The sequence below is a fragment of the Blennius ocellaris genome (genome assembly GCF_963422515.1).
Source record: "Blennius ocellaris genome assembly, chromosome: 12".
Classification (NCBI taxonomy): domain Eukaryota; kingdom Metazoa; phylum Chordata; class Actinopteri; order Blenniiformes; family Blenniidae; genus Blennius; species Blennius ocellaris.
This window is the reverse complement of record NC_137661.1, coordinates 1,270,484-1,293,488: the sequence shown is the minus strand read 5'-3', so window position 1 is coordinate 1,293,488 and position 23,005 is coordinate 1,270,484. Positions and strand designations below refer to the sequence as shown.

The 23,005-nt window shown below is 42.3% G+C and overlaps 1 protein-coding gene across 1 annotated transcript in view; it reads left to right on the top strand.

Annotated features, from left to right (window-relative positions):
* Window positions 1–23,005, top strand: part of kif1aa (kinesin family member 1Aa) — a 57,928-nt gene that overhangs the window by 6,678 nt on the left and 28,245 nt on the right. The window contains exons 3-19 of the mRNA XM_080506432.1: window positions 11,955–12,028; window positions 12,146–12,328; window positions 12,418–12,483; window positions 12,561–12,739; window positions 14,450–14,561; window positions 14,808–14,885; window positions 14,991–15,056; window positions 15,141–15,158; window positions 15,254–15,332; window positions 15,414–15,492; window positions 15,815–15,957; window positions 20,821–20,954; window positions 21,267–21,346; window positions 21,749–21,824; window positions 22,478–22,557; window positions 22,654–22,760; window positions 22,876–22,956. Coding sequence (XP_080362558.1) covers window positions 11,955–12,028; window positions 12,146–12,328; window positions 12,418–12,483; window positions 12,561–12,739; window positions 14,450–14,561; window positions 14,808–14,885; window positions 14,991–15,056; window positions 15,141–15,158; window positions 15,254–15,332; window positions 15,414–15,492; window positions 15,815–15,957; window positions 20,821–20,954; window positions 21,267–21,346; window positions 21,749–21,824; window positions 22,478–22,557; window positions 22,654–22,760; window positions 22,876–22,956 — 1,635 coding nt within the window. The remainder of the gene's footprint in view (window positions 1–11,954; window positions 12,029–12,145; window positions 12,329–12,417; window positions 12,484–12,560; window positions 12,740–14,449; window positions 14,562–14,807; window positions 14,886–14,990; window positions 15,057–15,140; window positions 15,159–15,253; window positions 15,333–15,413; window positions 15,493–15,814; window positions 15,958–20,820; window positions 20,955–21,266; window positions 21,347–21,748; window positions 21,825–22,477; window positions 22,558–22,653; window positions 22,761–22,875; window positions 22,957–23,005) is intronic.

Sequence of the window (23,005 nt, the reverse complement as noted above, 5' to 3'; positions counted from 1 at the left end):
ACCAGAATTTCAAAAAGGGCATAGCTGACTTAATTTTGGCATTTCAGAGGAGTGGTCCAGTCTGCTCTGCCTCTCATACGTAGAGTCCTGCTGGTTGCTGAGCAGGAAGCTGAAAGTAGTGGACAAATAGCCACGGCCTTAAACATGGGCAGCAGGGCATGTAAAGATGGGTTCTACAGGATCCCCTCGGAATCAGGCACTGGAGCATGTAAAGACAAGCCCTCCTCAACCCCTTCAGAAGCCAGCAGAGGAGCTGACAGATGTGGGTTCTCCAAGACTGGGGACTCGCCTTGTGGCTCACTCCACGGTCGAGTTCCGGACCTTGGCTGCGGAAAGCGGCTCAAACCAGGAGGCCCTCATGGATGGGTTTGTACCGTCAAGACTCATCTGGCGCCCCTGGATCTCCATGAGCAGCTTGTCAATCTGATTGTCCTGGCCCTATCAAAATTGACGGGAGACTGCTGGAACAGGTGAAGGCGCGATCTCCTGGCCTCCAGAGTACAAACGGCACAGCATCAACAGCGTGCTGCCACCCTTCGGCCCTGACACCTGCCCCCACTTCTTTATAGACATGCAGAGCCGAATGCTTCTGAACTCACTTGGAGGTGTGCACAGGTGTGTCATTCTGGACACCCTCAGAGATTAGTAGAGGAGTTGATAGATGTTTCAGAGACCAGACAGAGATGGTCGCTCTCCTCGCTCTCCTGCTTCCATCAGTCTCTCTGCCTATCTAGGCAGAGAGACTGATGGAAGCAGGACCTTCACAGACATGTCTAGAGGGAGACCCTCCTGGACCTCCCCTAAAAAGGCATGTCCTTCTGGTTCCACTAAGGAACAAGCAGAGTTGGACCCGGCTGGACCTCCTTAGAAATAGTAAGAGGCAGCCCATCATATACCCCCTTAGGAAAGAGCAAAGAAATCGAGCTGCACTGATTGGTGGCATCAAGCCCAATAGAAATTATATGAGGCTATTATATGCGTTTGTCACAATGCTAGACATGGGAAGCAGCCCCTGGAAACAAGATGTCAAACAGCCTCAAAGCTCCCTTGGAAATGGACAGATTCAGGTGATCTTTTACCCCTTGAAGAAGAACAGAGGAAAATAACCCAGTGCTGGCTCCGTGCCCATGGGAAACAATGTTCTCCAGCATCTATGGTGTCATCTCCTCTGAGTGAAATGCAGCATCCTGAGAGCTGACACAAAGCTTGCAGCCTTTAAGTTGGCAAGCAGGGTGCTAGCAGGCACATACTGTATGGGGAAAATTTCAGGATGTGCTTCCAAAAGGCTAAAGCTGTTCTACTTGAACCGTGATGTATGTTTTTAACTGCTCCTTCACCCCTTGCACCCAACATCATGACCCAGGGACGACCAGGATTATCTGATGTTCTCCTAATGGTCCTCATCACCAGAGACTGGTGTCAGGAGTTGTACTACCTGGAGCTTTATGGTGTGGCAAATTATTCCCTCGTCGAAGAAATTCCAGAATGAAGACCTAAAAATCCAGAGGTGAATTATGAACTCAGAAAAACAGGCAAGAAATAACAGATGGGGAACAACAAAGACAAAGTGGGAAATGAGAAATACCAGCAGAACATGGGAACAGCAAGTAAAATGGAATAGTATGCAAAACAACATACAATCAGAAGACTGAACAAATAAACCAAAAAAATAGGTTGAGTTTTTTAGTCAGACAATCCAAACTTTTATTGTTGTCATCACATGTCCTCCAGTTGAGAGTGCATAGTTGAGAACACCGCGGATTCCCCGGATGCTACTGAGCACGGAGCAAAGAGACTGGAAAGACATTCGATATGTAGTCTGCTTAGCAAGGTAAAGCCATTCATCAATACTGGATGAGACGTCCTGAAATATTTACAGTTTGGCCTAATTTAGCCATCTCCCGCCTCCTTGCTCATGTCATGGGTGACTAGACAACAAGCTGGGTGACTTTTTTGGGCCTTTAATATATTTTTATTTGGGACTTTTTCAGTTTTTTTCTCTTTTTGTGCTGCCAGACTAAAACACACCAGCTCACAGCTCGATTGCATGTTGAATTTAAAGCCCTCCAGTAGGAGTGGTGTCACGTCCTTGGCTTCTTGCTCTGTCTCCACAGTTGCATACAAGTATTTAACTGTCAGCCCTGTCTCATTAAGCAGCGCAAACTTAGTTCAGAGATCCAGCACTCCACTGGGAATATACTCCCAATATATTTACTAATGAAATGTACTTGGAGTGTCAGAGTTTATCTATAAAATCCAGTTTTATAGTACAGTCACTTTGTAAAATGTTATTAAACAATGTATGCAGGAAAAATTTACCTAAATCCACTGATAATTTTTACATGAGTCTATTATTATGATATAATTTATAATAATGTTGTCTTCTTTTCAGAGGTGGAAAGAAATATGGTCCTTTTAAATGGTATAATGGTCCATTTGGGGATTACGAAACAATTCTCACGTATCACAGTATTGACAGTTATTGGATTTCTCTCTACTGTTAGATGTTTTCTGATCCATCCATTGCTTTCCTGTTGGTAGGTTTCCCTCGTACTGGGTGTGACTCCCTTTAGTACTTCTTTGGAGGAAATGCCTGTTGATAGATCGCAACAATGCCACCTAGTGGCCGGGCAGAGGAACAACATTTGTTTACCTACGATAAAGACAGCTTGTTTTCTTTGAAATGCATATGATACTTTACTCTTTATATTTTAGACTGAAATAATAAATCAAATTCCAAAACTGTAATTGTACTAAAATGCTTATAGTCATTTTCATATATACTCATACTTCTTTGTACTAAAACAATATGAAAACACCCAGAGTTGCGGTTATATAAAGACTATGATGCTCTCATTTGAAGTCTTTCCGACTCCAGATCAAATTGAGCTGAATGACGCTGCTGGACGAGCTCGACACCGTTGATATCGAGTGTTGTAATAGGAGACGACATGTCGTCTTAGGTTAGATTTAGTCTCAGGATGTGGCATAATTGTTGTCTTTTCCTAGTTTTGAAGCCTGCATCACTGCAAAGAGATGTGATTTCCTGTATAAACCTGACTGTCCCAGCAGCAGTCCTGTTTTCCCACTTAGTCATCGCATGTACATAACCAATAGTTATTTATCCAAAATATCATGAATATTTTAGCGCCTGCACCACTAATCACTCCTGCAATATTTATGCAACATCTGCATCGAGTTCTTTGTTGTTTGATTTTGTCTCTAGGAGCCTTTAAGTTTGAAATATTGCACAGAGCTGCACAGCACACCCTTTAGGCACAGTCATCACAATGTGCACATGATCAGTCGTCACGTTATAAACTTTCACTGTGACTTCAGGCAAATGACCTCAATCATGTTATGATGCTATTTTTGCTTTTTCAGACAAAAACAAAATATATATGTACTGTGTGGTTGTTGTTGTAGACGTCTGATCTCAGAGATGAGTAAGGGGTTTTTCAATGCACTTTGTTGTCAGTAGCTGAGGGGATCACCCTCATCCACAAGTTAAATTCTCTCTCAAAAGAGAACCATAAAGCTCGACATTCCTGCCGTTCCCATAGAAATGGACATCGTTTTCAAAACATTGCTGTGTAAAAGCCAACATTTTCTGAAATGAAGACACAAAAACGATGCATCTTTACATGAACCATTGTGGTGCAAACTGGGCCTAATGCTCCATCCTTATGGCACCTAATTCAATAAAAGAAAAGGAAATATTAACAGATATAATGGTATTTTTCTTAGTGCTGTCAATGATTTAAATCAACTAATTAATCACACAATTTTCTGCAATTAATCACGATTAATACATTTTTTCTACTTAGGACTAAAGCTTATAATCGATATTTATTTATGGAAAATCATGGAATTAATGAAAACTTACACAGAAACTATAGCTAAATTAAAAGACCACTTTGTTTCCAACTGCTTCCCTGACAAAAGTTTTCTCCAAGGAGCCATCAGGCAATTTTTTTCAAGTGAAACTTTCCATCTAGTCTTCTGTTGCCCTGCAGCCAGGGCTGCTTCACCTTCACTTTGCTCACATGACCAAAGGTGAGGGAATTAAAAAAAAACCCAGAAGTAAACAACACTGCCTTAATTGTATTAATTTTTTCAAATGAGTTCATAGATAATACAGTAATAATGACATAATTAATTACAAGATGATGGGGGTTGTATGTGATCACCAGTTCCCCATGTTTTATCGATGTAATTAAAGAAGGTATCCATGAGCAATAAGCATCTCTTAACATTTCCAACTCGCTGACTAAGTAGTGTTTATATTAAAACCATATGAGACAAAGAATTTAATTGGTGAGAATTGACAAGCCCAAAAAAACCTTAATAACTCCATAGATAAAGGAGTTTCTAAATTTACAGTTTTTTAGTTCAACCGTATTTTACATCATGTTGGCATTTATAAAATCTCCGTGCTGTTGAGAGGCACAAAGCAGCTTTCAGTGAGACTTAAGGTCTTTCAGCAGAGCAGATTGTTCTTCCTCAAAAGCGAGTCAATGGCTGTGAATGTGGCCCGGCAGGCTGACGTCATGAAAAAGCCTATTGGTTGTAGTGTCTGGAGGGGCTGGGTGTAAATGCCCCCTATTCATCCCCCAGTCTGGACCAAAGGAAGAGGAAAGAAGATAGAGCTCTGGATTTTGGGGGGGATTTCTTGCTCTCCGCTTTGTGCTCCCTGAACTTCAGTGTGGGTCAACAGCTCAGTTCCCAGAACGTAGGAGAATGGCAGTGATCTGGTTGTCAGAGGGATCTTCCCTCCCACGCTCACCTAATTAAGATGCAGGAGACAGACCTTCAGGAATAATGGGGGCCCCTTCTCTTTACCGCGACTTGGTGGAAATAGTTGGTGTTAACGTTTCTCTGTTTGGGCTGCAAGAAAGTTTTCACCATGTTGGGTTTTGCACTGCTTGACCGTTGACCATTATAATCCCTTGTGATATCTGAAGAAACACCTCTAATCCACCATGTTGAAGGTGTACGCGATGGTGCATTGTGCAAACCACTGTCGCAGTGGGCTTGGTCACCGTTTGGATAGTTTTGTTATTTTCCAGTTAACTGACATCCCTTCTCACTCGAGGAGCACAAAGTAAACACATTAGGCCAAACAGCTTCTCTTTAGAGGCTTTATGTGTCATCACAACGGGGGTATTGTTGGGCTTTATTCATCTCTAAAATCTCCTATACTGGTATTTCATGGTTGAAGGTAGAATGCACACTGGACACGTCATCAGTCCATCACAGTGCAAACACAGAGAGACAGACAGTCATTCACATATGTATTTGGGAAAACATATTCAAACAAACCACACTCGATTGAACCTTTTCTGGAACAACTGTGTGCCAAGTGAGTTCTTTTTGAGGAGTTAAAAGTTCTGTCTATGGAAACACATGAAATGGAAATGTTGCTCTGCAGGTGGATACACACTAATGTTACAAACACTCAGAAAGGATTACACACAAACATGCAGCAGCTTTTTCAACAATTACTCATCAACAAGCAAGTCAGCATCATGTGAACTGCTTTTAAATACAGAAACGGCGTGTTGTGGACGTCACAAACCCAGAAGTCCAACATTTAAGCTGAACATCCATGTGGCTCCCCTCCAGTCACTGTCAGTGGGTTCACAGCCCCTCAGTCAGACCTGCTGACGCAGCCACATTTCCTCTTCCATTGACTGGGGCAGGTCAGCCGTGACAGTCTGACCAGCATCATTCAGTCACAATTATGAAGACCCAGCAGCTTCTGACAAAGACAAACATAGAACGTGCTATAAACGGATGCTGGAAACATGACTGAGACGAAACAGTGCAGGTGGCTGACACTCTATTGAGCAAAACTGCTAGAAGACAGTGGCGACGGCTCCAGGGATGAATAGCGCTGTCTGATAAAGTCTGTTGGATGAGTTTGATCAAGAACCGTCTCAATATCTGAAAACAGTGTCAATCTTATTATGTCAAAGAGAGTGGTTTAAAAAGAAAGATGTAACTCAGTCGACCAGTTCCAAGTTGGACAACATAACAGTAAAAGCACAAAGTGAAGGTAATTGGACTATTTAATCAACATTTAACAGAAGAGATTAAGTTTTTGAAGTGGTGGTAAAAAAAAAGACAAACATGTAAAAATAATCCTTAAAGTGTATAAATTAACAGCATATTGCCTTCAGACCAAAAATGCACCCAACACCTCCTGAATTTCTTGTTTTCTTGATGGAAATGCTGCTGATTGGGATACATGAGTCATATTTGTATCAGCAAACAACCCAATTAAACACATTAAGATTGTTTTTACCCCCAAAACCCTTAATCCACTGAACTACTTTGAAAAAGGTTGAAGTTTTGCACCAAACATTATTCTGACACTTCAGTGCATGTATTTCAAAACTGTTGAACGAGTTCTCATCACTCGATTTCTAGAACTGTTCAGGTTTGTCAGTGTGTTCTGAATAATGTTTGTTCTGACTGTACATGGAGAGGAATTAAACCTGATACATTTCCCTGCAATGGGAATTGTGTACAGATCAGCCTTAACAATAAGAACGCCTATCACATATTGAGTATGTCTTGGTTATTGACTGTGAAAAATTGTCAGGATATTTCATTTCATTTCATTTTATTTCTGGGATAAACCCCTTAAGATGCAGTGTCTCATTTTCAAAGGGGTCCCTGATCATGTACAGAAAAAAATATTCTTGATAGCTTTATGTGCTTATACTTAAATATTTGATGGATTATTATAAGGAGTGGTTTTAATTGTTTATAGATGATTGAATATTAAGCATCACTGCTAGAATTAAAAAATAGTCCAAAGTACATTGTTTTGTACTTGTTTTTACTTGTGTTTTAATTTAATAAATTCAGAATTTCTTGAATGAAATAAAGCCATGTTTCCTGTTGTATATGGTTAAGACTGGCCTTCTTCCAGAATACGTAGACGAGTCATGGCCAGTAAATGAGGTCCGATCTCTTTGTCATGTTGAGGGATGGACCTGAAGACTAAACTATTCTCTCTTCTCTCTGAGTATGACGTGTACATCTATAGTCATAAATTCAAAGGGGTCATTGTGTGTAAATATTGTGCTGATAAAAGTGTGGCTGTGACGTGCACTCAAATAAAGTCGTCATCTGGTGACGAGGTTAGTGAGAACAGACAGAAGATAAACAGTGGCTGCAGCCTGTCTAATTACCCCCCCGACCTGCTGCCATTTATAAAGTGGACACACAGCTACTGTAAAGTGTTTCCATTGTAAAAAAGATAAAAGGCGGATGGTAAATGATAAATGCTGAAAACGTGGCCTGCCTGCTTAAAAAGGATTGTCCAAGGAAGACGTGTGAGCGGTCACGTCCTGTGTCTCCCCATGACCCTCATATATGCCGCCCGTCGCTTCTGCTGTAAAATAATTACCTTATCTGAGTGCAAGGCACTTGGCTTTACGGCGCTGAAGCATCAGCTGCATGAATCACAACGCGATTAAAGATGAGTAAGCAGTGAGGATGTGGTGCTGCAGAGGTTCTGCTTCGGGGAAATCACTGGATCCTGGTGTATCTTTTCATTTCAGTGGATCGGTACAGTCCTCTCTGTCTCTGTCTGACTGTATTTTATCATTTCACTTTTAGGGCTTAAATTCAGGCAAGCATTATTTTTTTATGGGAGAAATTCCTCTCATATTTTCACCTTTTGTGGAGTGTATATTTTTTTTACCTGTACATTATGAATACAATGTTATGTATATGTATATGTGTGTGTATATATATATATATATATATCTCATGGTACTATCAGATGCGTAGTGAAACAACAACATCATGCTGAGCTGAGTGATTATCAGTCACGGCTTGATCAATGTTGGCTTTCCGTCTAATTCTGAGTCTGCTGTTTTGACAGATAGCAAATAAATGACCTGCAGCCTCCCTGTGTTTGTCTCTGGCCTTCTTCCAGAATACGTAGACGAGTCATGGCCAGTAAATGAGGTCCGATCTCTTTGTCATGTTGAGGGATGGACCTGAAACCTGAAACCCAAGTCGGCCACACTGGCCTATATTCCATGGCAGGAAACGCAGTGGCAGCATGCGGAGGAAACAACAGTGTGTGTGTGTGTGTGTGTGTGTGTGTGTGTGTGTGTGTGTGTGTGTGTGTGTGTGTGTGTGTGTGTGTGTGTGTGTGTGTGTGTGTGTGTGTGTGTGTGTGTGTGTGTGTGTGTGTGTGTGTGTGTGTGTGTGTGTGTGTGTGTGTGTGTGTGTGTGTGTGTGTACACGTACTTCACTCCGTGCTTCGCCCCGGGCCTGCTCTATTATTGACCGCATCTGCATTAGCAGAGAAAATGGTCTGGAGCTCTGGGAGCAAGGAGGAAGCATTTTTGTGTGTGTGTGTCATCGCCATCACCAGACCGCATCACATATTGTCTTTGTGGAGGACCACGCATACAAATGACTTTTGATTTCAGCCTTGAAGTGTGTTTCAACCCTCCTCACTGGAGTTAGGTTGTCGCCTAAAGCAATGTTTTAGTATGAATTGTCTATTGCAAATATTTTTATTTGTGTCCCTAATGTTTCAGTGGGTGTGTATATAATTATAACCAGGTTTTATATTTAGATTTTAAAGGTGCAGCTTGTAAAATGTAGATTTTATCTTGTAATTCCATGTCGAAGCACCATAGTGTCATTTTAACAGTCTCGTTTCGTTTGTTCACAAGTTCATTACGTCACAAGTGCTTAGTTTGTTTAATGATTCAAAAGTTTCCCATTACACGGATCAAGCACACCACAAAATCAAGGATCAACAGCACATTTTTTGTTTTGAGTTAAGGATCCATTTGAATAGTTCAGACAAACTCATTGTAATTTTTGGAAGTAGCCTGGGAAAGCAGTGTGAACATGTTTTATTCATCTGTCTCATCTGTGTTCACTTAATCAGTCGTCTGTCCACAATACAATACTATTATATCCACAATACTACCAAGCTGAGCATCATGTTGGTAATTCAAACCAGGAGTTTCCTCTGTAACTGTGCACATCCACATAACAGTGGGAGCGTTTTAAACCACAAGAAATCAGGAAAGGCTGCAAAATTCACCATGACTGTACAACAGTGCTTCTACTTGAACAACATACATTCACACAAATGCACAAACGATGTGTATTTAGTCAAAAGTAGTAACTATAGGTACCGGTAGGTTTTTTTTTTTTCAGCACCATGGACAGCGCTATTTACTACGTGTGTGTGTGTGTGTGTGTGTGTGTGTGTGTGTGTGTGTGTGTGTGTGTGTGTGTGTGTGTGTGTGTGTGTGTGTGTGTGTGTGTGTGTGTGTGTGTGTTCAATGTGCAGGTTCACAATGACTTTATCCTTTTAATAGAAAAATAATTAATGATGGACCGAAGAATTATTTTATTAAATTATAGGTGTGATTACTTTTTGTGCATGTGAGCATGTGTATCTGTGTGCACATCAGAGGGCAGTGTACATACATACATACATACATACATACATACATACATACAGTATGCATGTATGTATCCATTTATTTGGATATTTTGTAAAAACACCAATTGATACTATTACTTCAAAGTCAGTGAAAACACTTTTAAATGCCATTTTGACACAATAAAGCAGGTTAAGAAGAACAATACTGACCAAATGCAGACCTTTTTCACCAACTGAAATAGTCTTTCTCACTGGCTATCAGTGAACTATTGCCTATATGCTAATGAGCACAACAATTTTCCAAAGCAGCTTCTTCATAGATTATTTATTAAACAAAATATATGCAAGTTCAATGAGTCAATCAGGCTGAAACAAAACGACGCTCCGACAGAACAGAGAGGGCAAAACAACAATTTTGTCATTTAATTGTCATTAACAATCAGTTTGAAACAAACCAAAATAAATATGAAATAGTCACTTGCAGAGTTAATTTCCTTTTCAAAATCTTAAACAGCTGCCTCTGTCATTCAGCCTGGCAGCAGGCCTGGATTTAGTTTTAATCTGTCATCAGTTGCTCTCAGTATTAACAGGCCATTTTCTCAGAGCGCTGACTACTCAGTAGTAGTAGTAGTCTCTAATACCGACTGAGCTTTATGCATTTATTTTTCAACCTGCTGTCATTATTAGCAATTAATAAAATAAACCAAAACACCCTAACCCTAAAAATAAAAAAGTCAGCCAGTGTAATAATGTATAACTCTCTAATCAGAGTTGCTGTTGGATCTTCATTGTTTTGCTGGACTGAGTTCAAAGTCATGTTGAAAAATTCTGCCTCATCAGACTGACTGGTTGTGTTGTGAACATTAATGTCATTTCACAACACAGAACACTTTTGTTCATTATTCTTGGTCAGTTCATGGCATTTGGGAATATTTTTGAAACAAGGACAAACGTTTTTTTTATAGTAAAAAACGCATTTCTCACTTATCACATATACTATCACGAGTTGTAAAAAGGATGAATTAAGCACCATGATTCAATAGCATATATGAGCTCTAAAGTAGACGTGTACCAAGACCTAATGATCTAATAGACCATAGAATCTGAATTCAGACCTATCTAGTGTGAATTGAAATCAGGTTGGATAGGATTTGAGAGGTTGTTGTACTTCTTGTATATCTACCAATTTTACTAACTAAAGTATTTTTTATGATATGTAGCGTAGTGAGCAGAGGTTTGTGTTTTAGAAGAAAAAGGGAGGTTCTAATGTCTCATTGTGGGCTCGACTATCGACTTGTGCTTAAAGGCCACATGTGATTTACAGAAAAGCTGGCAGAAACAGGAAGACCTGAAATTATAGCAGCCACCAGGGAGTGATAAATATTAGAACGACAGAGGTAGAATGTATTGAAGCATCAGAGCAACTGAAGCTAAACGAAGTAGCTGATGGCTGCTTGTTGTTTCGTTCCCTGGACGGTTGAGGATTGATACGGGGAACAAGAGGGACGTGAAATGATCAAAACTGGTCTTTTGGTATACATACTGTATATAAGTAGAAATAATCATTATTTTTTGTAAAATGTGCTTAAAGTAACCACTTCTTTTTGAATGTGAGCGTGACTTTTAACTTTAAGAAGCACACAACACAAGAAGCGCAGGCAGGTCGTAGTGGTTAGTAGTCACTTTGTCGTGACACTCTGGGAACTACGTTTTGGCTTTTGTGTATAAAACTGTAACTGTAGATTGACTCAGTGAAATAATAGGCCATATAGTTTTTTTAAACTATAATTATTATAAATCAACAAATAGATACACGTATGTATTTTTAATTGTATTCCAATTTTGACAAGGTTATTAAATGTAACTTCATTTGAAAATAGTCCTGAATAGTACATTATTCATTATGACTGGTGCTATTGATTAAAAATAGGCACAACATAGTCATCAGTAGTGTAGTAATATTACTTCATGGTCATTGTTTGTCGTCCTGCAAATGTAGCTCATATTTAGTCTGTCTTGGTTTATTTACTGATTCAAATCGATCAGAAATCTATTCTTTTAAATCGAAGGAAATGCCTCAACAATGACAACTATGTGGAATAGAATTATTTTTTGATAAATGAACGAGATAAATGGTCAAATAAATGCCTAATAGAATAAAAGCAAATCTAGTTATAAATATGGCTACACCTGTCAAATCCCAGTTAATTGTTGCTAAATAATAATAAAACTGATCATATTTGTAATAGTGATCATTTTCACGACTAAACGTTCACTTTATCAACCAGCTTTACATGGCTGTTTAAAAAAAAAAAGTCTTTTCGTCTGCATTTGCTTCAAGACAAGGGTCTTCCATTGTTGCTGTAAATAAAGTTCATATATTTGAAGGGAATGATTTGGCCTGAAGAGGAGGAGGAGGCCGTGGCGTCCCTCCTCTGTCATCACAACACCACACCGCCCAGCTCGTGTCCAGTTTCACACTCTTCCTCTGACCCCTGTTTCTTGTCCTGTCTTTCAGCCATCGTCAACCCCAAGCAGGCTAAAGACAACAAGAGCTTCAACTTTGATTACTCGTACTGGTCCCACACCACGGTACGCCACTCTGCTCCCCCCAACCCAGTCTCACCGCCGCTTCCAGGAGAGGCAGACCAGCGGCACAACACATTCAAAGTCCTTTCCTCACCTGATGGTTTATTTCTGTGTGCACAGCCCGAGGATGTCAACTATGCATCCCAGATGCGAGTGTACAAAGACATCGGAGAGGAAATGTTGCTTCACGCCTTTGAAGGCTACAACGTCTGCATCTTTGCTTACGGCCAGACCGGAGCCGGCAAGTCCTACACCATGATGGGGAAGCAGGACGTGAAGGACCAAGAAGGAATCATCCCCTTGGTACAAACGCTCCATAATGACCCGCCCATCCAGGACAATCTGAGCCAAACTGTTTCAATAACAACGTTGTTTCTCTTTCCTCCTCTCAGCTTTGTGAAGACCTCTTCACTAAGATCAACGACAACACAGACAACAGCATGTCCTACTCCGTGGAGGTAAGTTCTCCTTCCTCCTCCTCTCCTTGGCACAGGCCCCTGTCGGGAGTGTTAACACTGACAATCAATCTGAACAGGTCAGCTACATGGAAATCTACTGTGAGCGTGTGCGGGACTTGCTGAACCCCAAAAACAAAGGAAACCTGCGTGTGCGGGAGCATCCTCTCATGGGGCCGTACGTGGAGGACTTGTCCAAGCTGGCCGTCACCTCCTACAACGACATCCAGGACCTGATGGACTCTGGCAACAAAGCCAGGTGAAGGGGGCCCTCCATTGATCCTGGGCCTCTGAGATTGAACTAAATTATAAGATCACCTTCAGAACTTCACATGTTCACTGTGGGACTATTCAGCTTGTCTGCAGCATGTTTGATGTTATACAGTCAATGTTTGTGAGTTCAGAAACTGAGGCTGTAAAAGTTGCATGTGAATTCGACGATAAATCTGTTTTTTTTGCGCATTTAAAGACAAAAGAATACAAAATATCACACTATTTAAACAATTGCTGCTTCAGTTTCATGCTAGTTTTTCAAATTTTACGGAACTTTAAATTAAATGTAACTGATGGCTCAGGACCAATAAATGTTTATGTGGGGCTTGTTGATTGAACAATAACGACTCTAGTAATGGTCAATCAGGTTGAGCAAAATTAATATGATGTCATTGTTTTCATGATATGCGACTGATGAAATGCATCATGTTTCAGTGACGTACACAAGGGAAAGGTGGAATAGATTATATCTCAGCCTCTATGTTGTACTTGTAAAAGTAGCTGCAAAAAGCTATGGAGGGTGAAGAAAGAGATTTTGACTTATGTGGAGTCAATAATACACCAGGGTGAAAAATAGAAACTAAGCAGACAAAAAAAAATGTAAACATCAATATTCTATCTTTTCTAGTTTGTCTGTATCACCTGGGTCATGGTTTGTGTCAGTATGTCTGTTTCATACTAAAACTTGTGCATTTCAGTGTTCAGGCCACCTCCGATACTCTCTGTATACACGAAACTGTTTCAGTGGCTTTTGCAAGTCCTTTATTTGCCACACAACAATTTTATGTAGTATAATGGGCAGTGAAATGCTTTAAGTACATGTTCTGCACCAAAACAACCGTTTTTATAGGATGGGCGGATACAAATAAAAATCTGGAACACAGTAGTGGAAATAGTACACTATATCACGGCATTGATATTAATAAAGAAAGAAAAACAATTCTGTTCTTTTCAAGGATTTAATGTTTTTTTTTTAACTATACAAATTCAATTAAATGCCTGGGATTTCAAAATAACAAGTGCGGTTTTCTATATTTCAATTCTACAATGGATAGTCTCCTAAAGACTGCACTTGAGTAGACATTTTCATAAATGTCTCCAACATTGCACCAGTAGAATTGATGAAGGAATTGTTTCTGTCTTCATTGCGTTTGTTTGATTCCCCCTAAAGTTAAATTCTGATGAGTTAACATGTACCCTAAATGTACTATTTAAGGGATTAATCAGCTTCACATATCCCATCACATTGCTAAGGAAAAACTTACAAATACAACAATAATGTCATTGTTTATTGCAATTAATAGTCAATAAATTGAAACGAAAATGGTCATGAAGTCATGAGAAATATTGAGTTACTTTACCTCCAGTTGGTCATTGACAACACAAGAATGGCCAGTAAACATGTCACATTGGATTTATGATATATAAGCGATGGAGCTACTGTTTAATGAACAAGAAATAAATACACTCATAAATGCACCCTACATCTGATTATGATCTATCATAATTTTATTCATACTAAATGTCTATTATGATCCGTGTGAGATAGAAGTTCAAGCTTTCTGCGTGATGGCACGTTTCGACTCATTTCTGTTGACTAAAATTGTTATTTACACATGTGAAAGTCTGTTTTTCAATGTTTGTAGCTTGTTGATTGGCGAGTACAGGCTGACGTCTGCTGGCTCTCTGTGTGCAGGACTGTGGCTGCTACCAACATGAACGAGACCAGCAGTCGCTCACACGCCGTCTTTAACATCATCTTCACGCAGAAACGCCACGACGCAGACTCAGACAACACGTCCGAGAAGGTAGAGACGAGAGACGTTGTATTTTAATCACATCCTCACTGGTTTTATTGGACTGTGTGCTGCTCCTGCTCACCTGTGCACTGATTGATGACACCAACTGAAATGGAAACAAAGGAAATCAATGATCTTTTGAACAGTTTGACTATATTGCTACAATGTTAAACTGCTTTTTAATGCTTCCAGCCTCTGGGATCAAGATGTATGTTGACAGAATTTATTCCATTGGGGTTTATTTCTCCGTTGCAGGTCAGCAAAATCAGTTTAGTGGATTTGGCTGGCAGTGAGAGGGCCGACTCTACTGGAGCCAAGGGGACCAGGCTTAAGGTGAGAAAGATCTAAACAATCAATAAATCATTCATTCTTTTGAATGCTGAGAATTAGTGTTTAGGATGTGATTGTAAGTCCATATCCATGTTGAAATGATCACAGGAAGGAGCAAATATCAACAAATCTCTAACCACGCTGGGAAAAGTCATCTCTGCTTTAGCAGAAGTGGTATGAAGTTTCTCATCATGTTGTACAGTTTTATATGAGGCAAACTGTATATTGTATTGACATCTATTTTACTGTCTTTTTTAGGACTCCGGGGCCAATAAGGTAATTTATTGAAAAGTTTCCCTTTATGTTCCCAAACTCAACTTAAATAGGAATAAAAAAAAGTCAACATGTATTTTGTATTGATATAAATACAGAATAAAAAGAAGAAGAAGGTGGAGAACTTCATCCCCTACAGAGATTCCGTTTTAACTTGGCTGCTGAGAGAAAATTTGGGTAGGCTTTAGCTCAATTTGTATGAATTCAATCGTCCTCTATGGGCTTCAGCCTAAAGCAATTGAACATGTTTTCCTTCAGGGGGTAACTCCAGGACCGCCATGGTCGCCGCTCTGAGCCCCGCTGACATCAACTACGACGAGACCCTCAGCACACTCAGGTAGAGCGCAGTCCGTCTGCTTCCTGCTGCACATTTGTCCTGATGAAGGAAACCCAGCAACCACACTGTTGTGTCATTTTCCTCAACGGCTTGCATCACTTTCGCACCTCAAACACCCTCGTGTGTGTGTGTGTGTGTGTGTGTGTGTGTGTGTGTGTGTGTGTGTGTGTGTGTGTGTGTGTGTGTGTGTGTGTGTGTGTGTGTGTGTGTGTGTGTGTGTGTGTGTGTGTGTGTGTGTGTGTGTGTGTGTGTGTGTGTGTGTGTGTGTGCCTTCCCTCACCTGTGTAAACATGCTCAGTGATCTCTCCATTTGTACCTGCAGGTACGCAGACCGAGCCAAACAGATCCGCTGCAATGCCGTCATCAACGAGGATCCCAACAACCGGTTGGTGCGTGAGCTGAAGGAGGAGGTGTCCCGCCTGAAGGATCTCCTCTATGCCCAGGGGCTGGGTGACATTATTGAGAGTAAGGAGTCATTATTTGGATTTATGTGGCCGTTAGCTTATCAGTTTAATTTGAAAATCGTTCGCAGTGCTTTTAAACATTTTTGTGTGAGCGTTCACGCTCTTCTGCCTGACGCTGTCCAGCTCAGCCCACATCGCCCCCTCACAAGCATTACACATCGATTCCTCCTGTGCTCACACGCTCTGTGTTTATCTGTTGAGAACAAAAAGCATAAAAAGGAGGCAGGGCCATAAAATCAATGAGAAGAAGAGACATAATGAACACACAGGGAGAGTTTATAGACTGCACTGGGGTCAGATTTGGCAAAGGGCAGATTAGTTCCAGGAAGAGAAATGGGCGCTCGTTGGAAAATACATTTTTTATTAGTACCTCAGTCAAATGACCGAGAAACAGCAAATTGGCAGCAAATTCCAACATGAGAATTGAAAATAAATGCCTAAATATGTGCTTGTGTGCGTCTGTATATGAGATCAAAGGATAGATACATATGAAATCTATTGCTAATAATTAGGATAAGTTTAGCATTTTTGCAACAATGCTTGCCTAATATAATTATATGAAACCTTCAAAGCATTGGAGGACTAAGTTACTTTAAGGAAAATCATTGCTGAGTTCACATTTCACAGTCACACACTTAAATTAAAGCGTTAATAATTTCTTCACTTTTAGTATTGTGCCATACAAGCTTCCAGTAATACCGTCATTAACTTTACCATCAGCCACAAATGTGAATCCATGTCGTAATATAGCTATATTCCTATATCCATAGCATGTCCAAACGTAGTTATAGAGTCACATTTTCATCATCATGTTGCCTATTATTAGCAGGATGGTAATATTACTATTAATAATATTATTTTATTTTGAGTCCACAGCCTTGTTCTAAGGAATGACTGTAAACAATATCTTGTATTGATAATTATAATAATAATAATGCATTGGTTTTCTATAGCGCTTTTCTTGGCGCTCAAAGACACTTTACATTGCATTATTCATTCATACCTCACTGGATGGAGGTAAACTACGTACAGAGCCACAGCTGCCCTGAGGCAGACTGACGCATGCATGCATACTGTTTAGCCACTAATTAGATTTTCGCACTCATTCAACTTTGCCATCGATATATTTTCATTAATTTCCCTTCATAACTGGTAAAAACACTCAGTGTGAAGATCTGTTCGTCACAAGAAGAGCATCTTCATACTGCAACATTAATAGAACTGATATAAAATGTAATATCATTGTAGTTTACACACAGAGAACATATGATGTGTGACTGTACAGGCCTGGCAAACAGCAAGATGATAAATGAATGTGACCATTTGATTTACAGGTGTTGTGCTGTCTCTTCTCTCTGTGTCCTTTCCTCCCAGCATATCGAGTGTCCGGTGCAGATATAGAGGGTTTGAAATGTGTGTTTTCTGGCTCTCTGCTTTTGCTTCGCAGCTTAGCATGACAGGCGCTGACTGTGCAGCTTTTCAGTGTATTCCAAATCAGAACAGAATGAACAATAGATGTCTGTTTTAAGTGGATTTCTCTGAAGTACAAATGGCTTCTGCAGTAGAAATGGCATGCACCATGTTCATTATATTGAGTTTATTTATCAGGTGATTCTGTATTTACCTCCATGTGCTCCTTCATGGTGCTGCAGAGATCTGTGCATCACTTCCTGTGGCTTTATTGGGGCAACTCATATCTGATCAGGGGGGAAAAAAACACACCATTGAAGCATCTGGACCACAAATGGATCCGTGCCATTCCAATCTTTGATTTCCTATCAGAAGAAACTGTAGCTTCTCGTTACCCCGCCAGCGTCTGCCTCAGTCTCTGCCTCAGTCTCTGCCTCAGTCTCTGCCTCAGTCTCTGCCTCAGTCTCTGCCTCAGTCTCTGCCTCAGTCTCTGCCTCACGGGCCACATCTGAAAAACATGCAGTCCTGATAAGATGCTGATGATGTGGCCTTCAGTCACACAAACAGAATAAGCCCCTGTGCAGGCCTGCGATTCTGGAGGTAGTCGACTCATTCGGCGTCATAAATTTCCACTGTCTCTCCAGAATACACGACTTAATTACCCGCAAAGCCAATATGTGTTCCATCTTGTTGGACTAAAGCTCGCCCAGATGGATGGCTGTGATACAGGTTGCCGATTTATTGCTCCGTGTTGCCGAAGTAACGGCTGTTAAGTTGACTTCCTTTGTACTGTGGGATACATCATTGACCTTTAAAGTGTCACCACTGAGTCAAACAATAGTGAAAACTACGTTTGATCTGGGAAAGGAAAAGAAAAAAGAACAGATAATGTCCACAAACATTCTGTGTCTGATTTTCTACAAAAGCAAAAAGGAAGGCGCCTGATGACTGACCCAAGCAGAGCACAGTGAACAGTGAATGCAACATGCTGCTTTTGATTAAAATCTTAATGGAGACTTCTGGCTTCATAATGTCCCCATGAGAATGCTTGACCCGATTACTAACTAGTCAGTGTGTCTCTGCACATCACAGCTAATGACAAACTTGGCTTTAGATACAGAGACTGAATGGTCCAATTGGAAAAGAGAGAAGTGGGTGTGCCCTGAAGAAATAGACTTAGTTTGTTTGTTTGTTTGTTACATAATTGGCCAGATCTTTATTACCTTTGTGTATTTACTAAATATAACTATGACCAGATACATGGGAAATATAATAACAATTTAGCTTTCATTGATTCATACTTTGATCATTTAAATAACAGAATAGACACATTGAAAAGTTATTACACGTCTACAGTCATGACGACTACAAAGACGTGCTCTTAGACGCTCCGGATTTGGTGCAAATGATCACAAGCTGTTTAGGGGATGACAGATAGCCTGTCCCATTGAAACAAGGTGCAGCTTTAGCTTCATGCAACCTTCAGCATCAGATTGTAAATACTTTGACATCATCATTTAAAAATTCAACCTGCTTATCTTGCACGCTCCACAACAACGTGGTGATAATGTTAGATATGTGAATGGGTGTGGTGATACCTTCTATGTGCTCTCTGTTGGTTTAAGTTATATAAATTATGGAATTGAACAAAAATTACTTTCATTTGTTCAAGCACCATTTCAGAGATAATCATATGATTCTATATGTTTATTTGACATGTTTCCTCAGGGTGCACTCACTTTATTTTAGTTGAATGCATATATATATAAAGGGAGTGGTTTTGCACGTTTTGCCTTGAATAGTTATGCCAATGATCGTTTGCTTCAAGTATTATATTGCAGCTGCGCTTTCTATGAGCCGACCTGCGGCTGGATGGCCTCCGTGTTGCATCATTTCACTTCCTCCTCTCTGTACGTGGCTTCCTGCTGCTGCTGCTCTTGCTTCCAAGCCAGCAGCTCAAATTTCTCTCTGTGTGTTAGATTTGTTTCAAGCCACATATCTTTTTTGTCTGTTTTCCTGTCTATTCTTCCCTCTCTTGTCTTCGTTTGTCTTCACATTCCTCCATTCTCATTTCTTGATTGCACCTCCCACTCCCCTACATCACCCCTCAAACCCCACTCTCCTCTCCTCTCCTCTCCTCTCCTCGCCTCTCCTGTCCTCTCCTCGCCTCTCCTCTCCTCTCCTCTCCTCACCTCTCCTCTCCTCTCCTCGCCTCGCCTCGCCTCGCCTCGCCTCGCCTCTCCTCTCCTCTCCTCGCCTGTCCTCTCCTCGCCTCACCTCGCCTCGCCTCGCCTCTCCTCTCCTCTCCTCGCCTCTCCTGTCCTCTCCTCTCCTCACCTCTCCTGTCCTCTCCTCGCCTCTCCTGTCCTCTCCTCACCTCTCCTCTCCTCTCCTCTCCTCGCCTCGCCTTGCCTCTCCTCGCCTCGCCTCGCCTCGCCTCTCCTCACCTCGCCTCGCCTCGCCTCGCCTCTCCTGTCCTCGCCTCGCCTCGCCTCGCCTCGCCTCGCCTCGCCTCTCCTCTCCTGTCCTCGCCTCTCCTCTCCTGTCCTCGCCTCGCCTCTCCTGTCCTCGCCTCTCCTCTCCTCTCCTGTCCTCTCCTCTCCTCGCCTCGCCTCGCCTCGCCTCGCCTCTCCTCGCCTCTCCTGTCCTCTCCTCGCCTCTCCTCTCCTCGCCTCGCCTCGCCTCTCCTCTCCTCTCCTCTCCTCGCCTCTCCTCTCCTCTCCTCTCCTCTCCTCTCCTCTCCTGTCCTCTCCTCTCCTCTCCTCGCCTCTCCTCTCCTCGCTTTGCCTCGCCTCGCCTCTCCTCGCCTCTCCTCTCCTCTCCTCTCCTCGCTTTGCCTCGCCTCTCCTCTCCTCTCCTCGCCTCTCCTCGCCTCTCCTCTCCTCGCTTTGCCTCGCCTCGCCTCTCCTCTCCTCTCCTCTCCTCTCCTCGCCTCGCCTCGCCTCGCCTCGCCTCTCCTCTCCTCTCCTCTCCTCGCCTCGCCTCGCCTCTCCTCTCCTCTCCTCTCCTCTCCTCGCCTCTCCTCGCCTCTCCTGTCCTCGCTTCGCCTCGCCTCACCTCTCCTCTCCTCGCCTCTCCTGTCCTCTCCTCTCCTCTCCTCTCCTGTCCTGTCCTCTCCTCTCCTCTCCTCGCTTCGCCTCTCCTCTCCTCTCCTGTCCTGTCCTCTCCTCTCCTCTCCTCTCCTCTCCTCTCCTCTCCTCTCCTCTCCTCTCCTGTCCTCTCCTCTCCTCGCTTCGCTTCGCTTCGCCTCTCCTCTCCTCTCCTCTCCTCTCCTCTCCTCTCCTCTCCTCTCCTCTCCTGTCCTCTCCTCTCCTCTCCTCGCCTCACCTCTCCTCTCCTCGCCTCACCTCTCCTCTCCTCTCCCCGGCCCGGCCCGCCCCAACAGGCCTGTCGGATTGCAAGAACAATAACAATAAAGGCCACGCTGTGAATCAAAGGGATGATCTCTCCACAGTGACCAACGCCATGACGGGGATGAGCCCCTCTCCGTCTCTCTCAGCCTTGTCCAGCCGCGCCGCCTCTATTGCCAGTTTGCACGACCGCATCATGTTCAGCCCGGGCAGCGAGGAGGCCATCGAGAGGCTGAAGGTGAGCGCCGGGAAGCTTCAAGGACAACTGCACACTCGCCTGTGACACAGCAGATGTGCATGTATACGTCAGTCCTTGACAATGCAAATGATTAAAAGTTTCCTACAGTATATACACAATTATAGTTCATGTAAATCGCTATAGCAACAGTGCATACAAACTCACTCACACCAAACAGGCACAAAAAAACAGTAATTATGTCTCAAAAAGACATAAGAACTTATTTAACACTACCCCTTCTGTTACATATAAAGTGAAATCAGAGATCGCCTTTAAATGAAAATATTTGCTTACACTGTCTTTGAATATCAGGAAACAGAAAAGATAATTGCAGAGCTCAATGAGACGTGGGAAGAGAAACTTCGCAGAACTGAGGCCATTCGAATGGAAAGGTAAAGCAGCCTTTATTTGATCTTAAGAAGCTTCTTTTGTCAGGGGAAAAAAGCCCAGAATGAAGCCAAAGCAAAAACAACTCAATCATTGATGAGCACAGAGAGACAGCAGGTCTTAATTGGCAAGTAAGACTTAAAACCAATAAAGAAAAGCAACTGTGCTTTGGTAAAGGCTGTTTATAGCTTTAACATGTCATAGTTTCACAACTCGCTAGAGCCTGTTAACACTACTTTGTATTTTAATATGCAATGTTCTGACTTTTATTCTATCATTGTGATTATTTGTTTGCAGTCTTTGCGTGTGTGTGTGAGAGAGTAATCTCAAGTTTTCCTGTTAAAGTTAATGACTAAGAGTTTTTTACATTCAACCCACTCACACTGGAGCTCGGCATTCTTCCACAGAGAGGCCCTGCTGGCGGAAATGGGCGTAGCCATGCGAGAAGATGGTGGCACAGTTGGTGTGTTTTCTCCCAAGAAGGTAAAAAAAAAAAAAAAGTGCTTGAAGAAAGTCATGTGTGTTCTGATAGTTCTGCATTAAATCATTCACTAAACTGCTTATGTATTTACCCCAAAGCCCTCTGATAGCCCTAGAAAGCCCCAGCCTGTGTTTATCGACACAGTTGGGTTGTTCTCCCCAAATGAGGTTTGTAGCTGTGAAGTGTTGAAAGCCGTCTCCTCTGAGTGCTCTGAGTCTCTGTTCAGCAGGAGCCTCGCCGAGGCACACCAGATTAGGCTCTCTCCTCTTCTTCATTAAGCCTTATCCTAAATCTACTTCATTTACTCTTCAAACACTCCCTCACGGCGCCGCAGGCGTTGGCGGGTGTAAACACGAGAGGGGGGTATAATGGTGGTGTCCCCATTTCACTGATTTATGGCTGTTTGCCTGCAGCCCAATAACATCTAACTAAGACTCAATTAAACCCCCCTGCTGGGACGCTGCAGGGAGTGAAGCTGGTTGCATGGTTTTAATGATTCCTGATTGTTTGATGTGTTTTACAGGGGGAGAGCATTTCTCAGGCCTCTAATGAGCACCATAAGCATGTGTTATTGCATAAATATCTCATGAATAGTGAATGATTTGTCTGTATTACCCACCAAATAATCAGTAAATGGTTCTCTGTTCTGTGTCAGACTCCTCATTTGGTGAACCTCAACGAGGATCCTCTGATGTCGGAGTGCCTGCTCTACTACATTAAAGACGGAATCACCAGGTGGGATGGGATGAGCTTAGAAAGTTAGCGCAGAATGAAACGAGGCAAACAGGAGATGGATCAGGCAGTGTGTTTACCTCAACGTTCATCCTTCAGGGTCGGTCGCCTCGATGCCAGCAGTCGACAGGACATCGTCCTCAGTGGCCACTTCATAAAGGACGAGCACTGCACCTTCACCAGCTCCACTGGGCCGACGGGAGAAAGTGAGCGAGCTCTGATTCTTCTCAACGGCTTGTATCTGTGCAGATCGGATCAGTTGTGGCTTTGACGGTATTGCAGGAGGTGAAACCTCACGTTGCCTCTTTTGTATCCGAGCAGCAGTTGTGCTGGAGCCCTGCGAAGGAGCGGAGACGTATGTCAATGGAAAGAGAGTGACAGAACCCACCGTCCTCAAATCAGGTCAGGAGGACGTCCTTACCTTCCTCTATCAGGGATTCTGCTCTGTTGC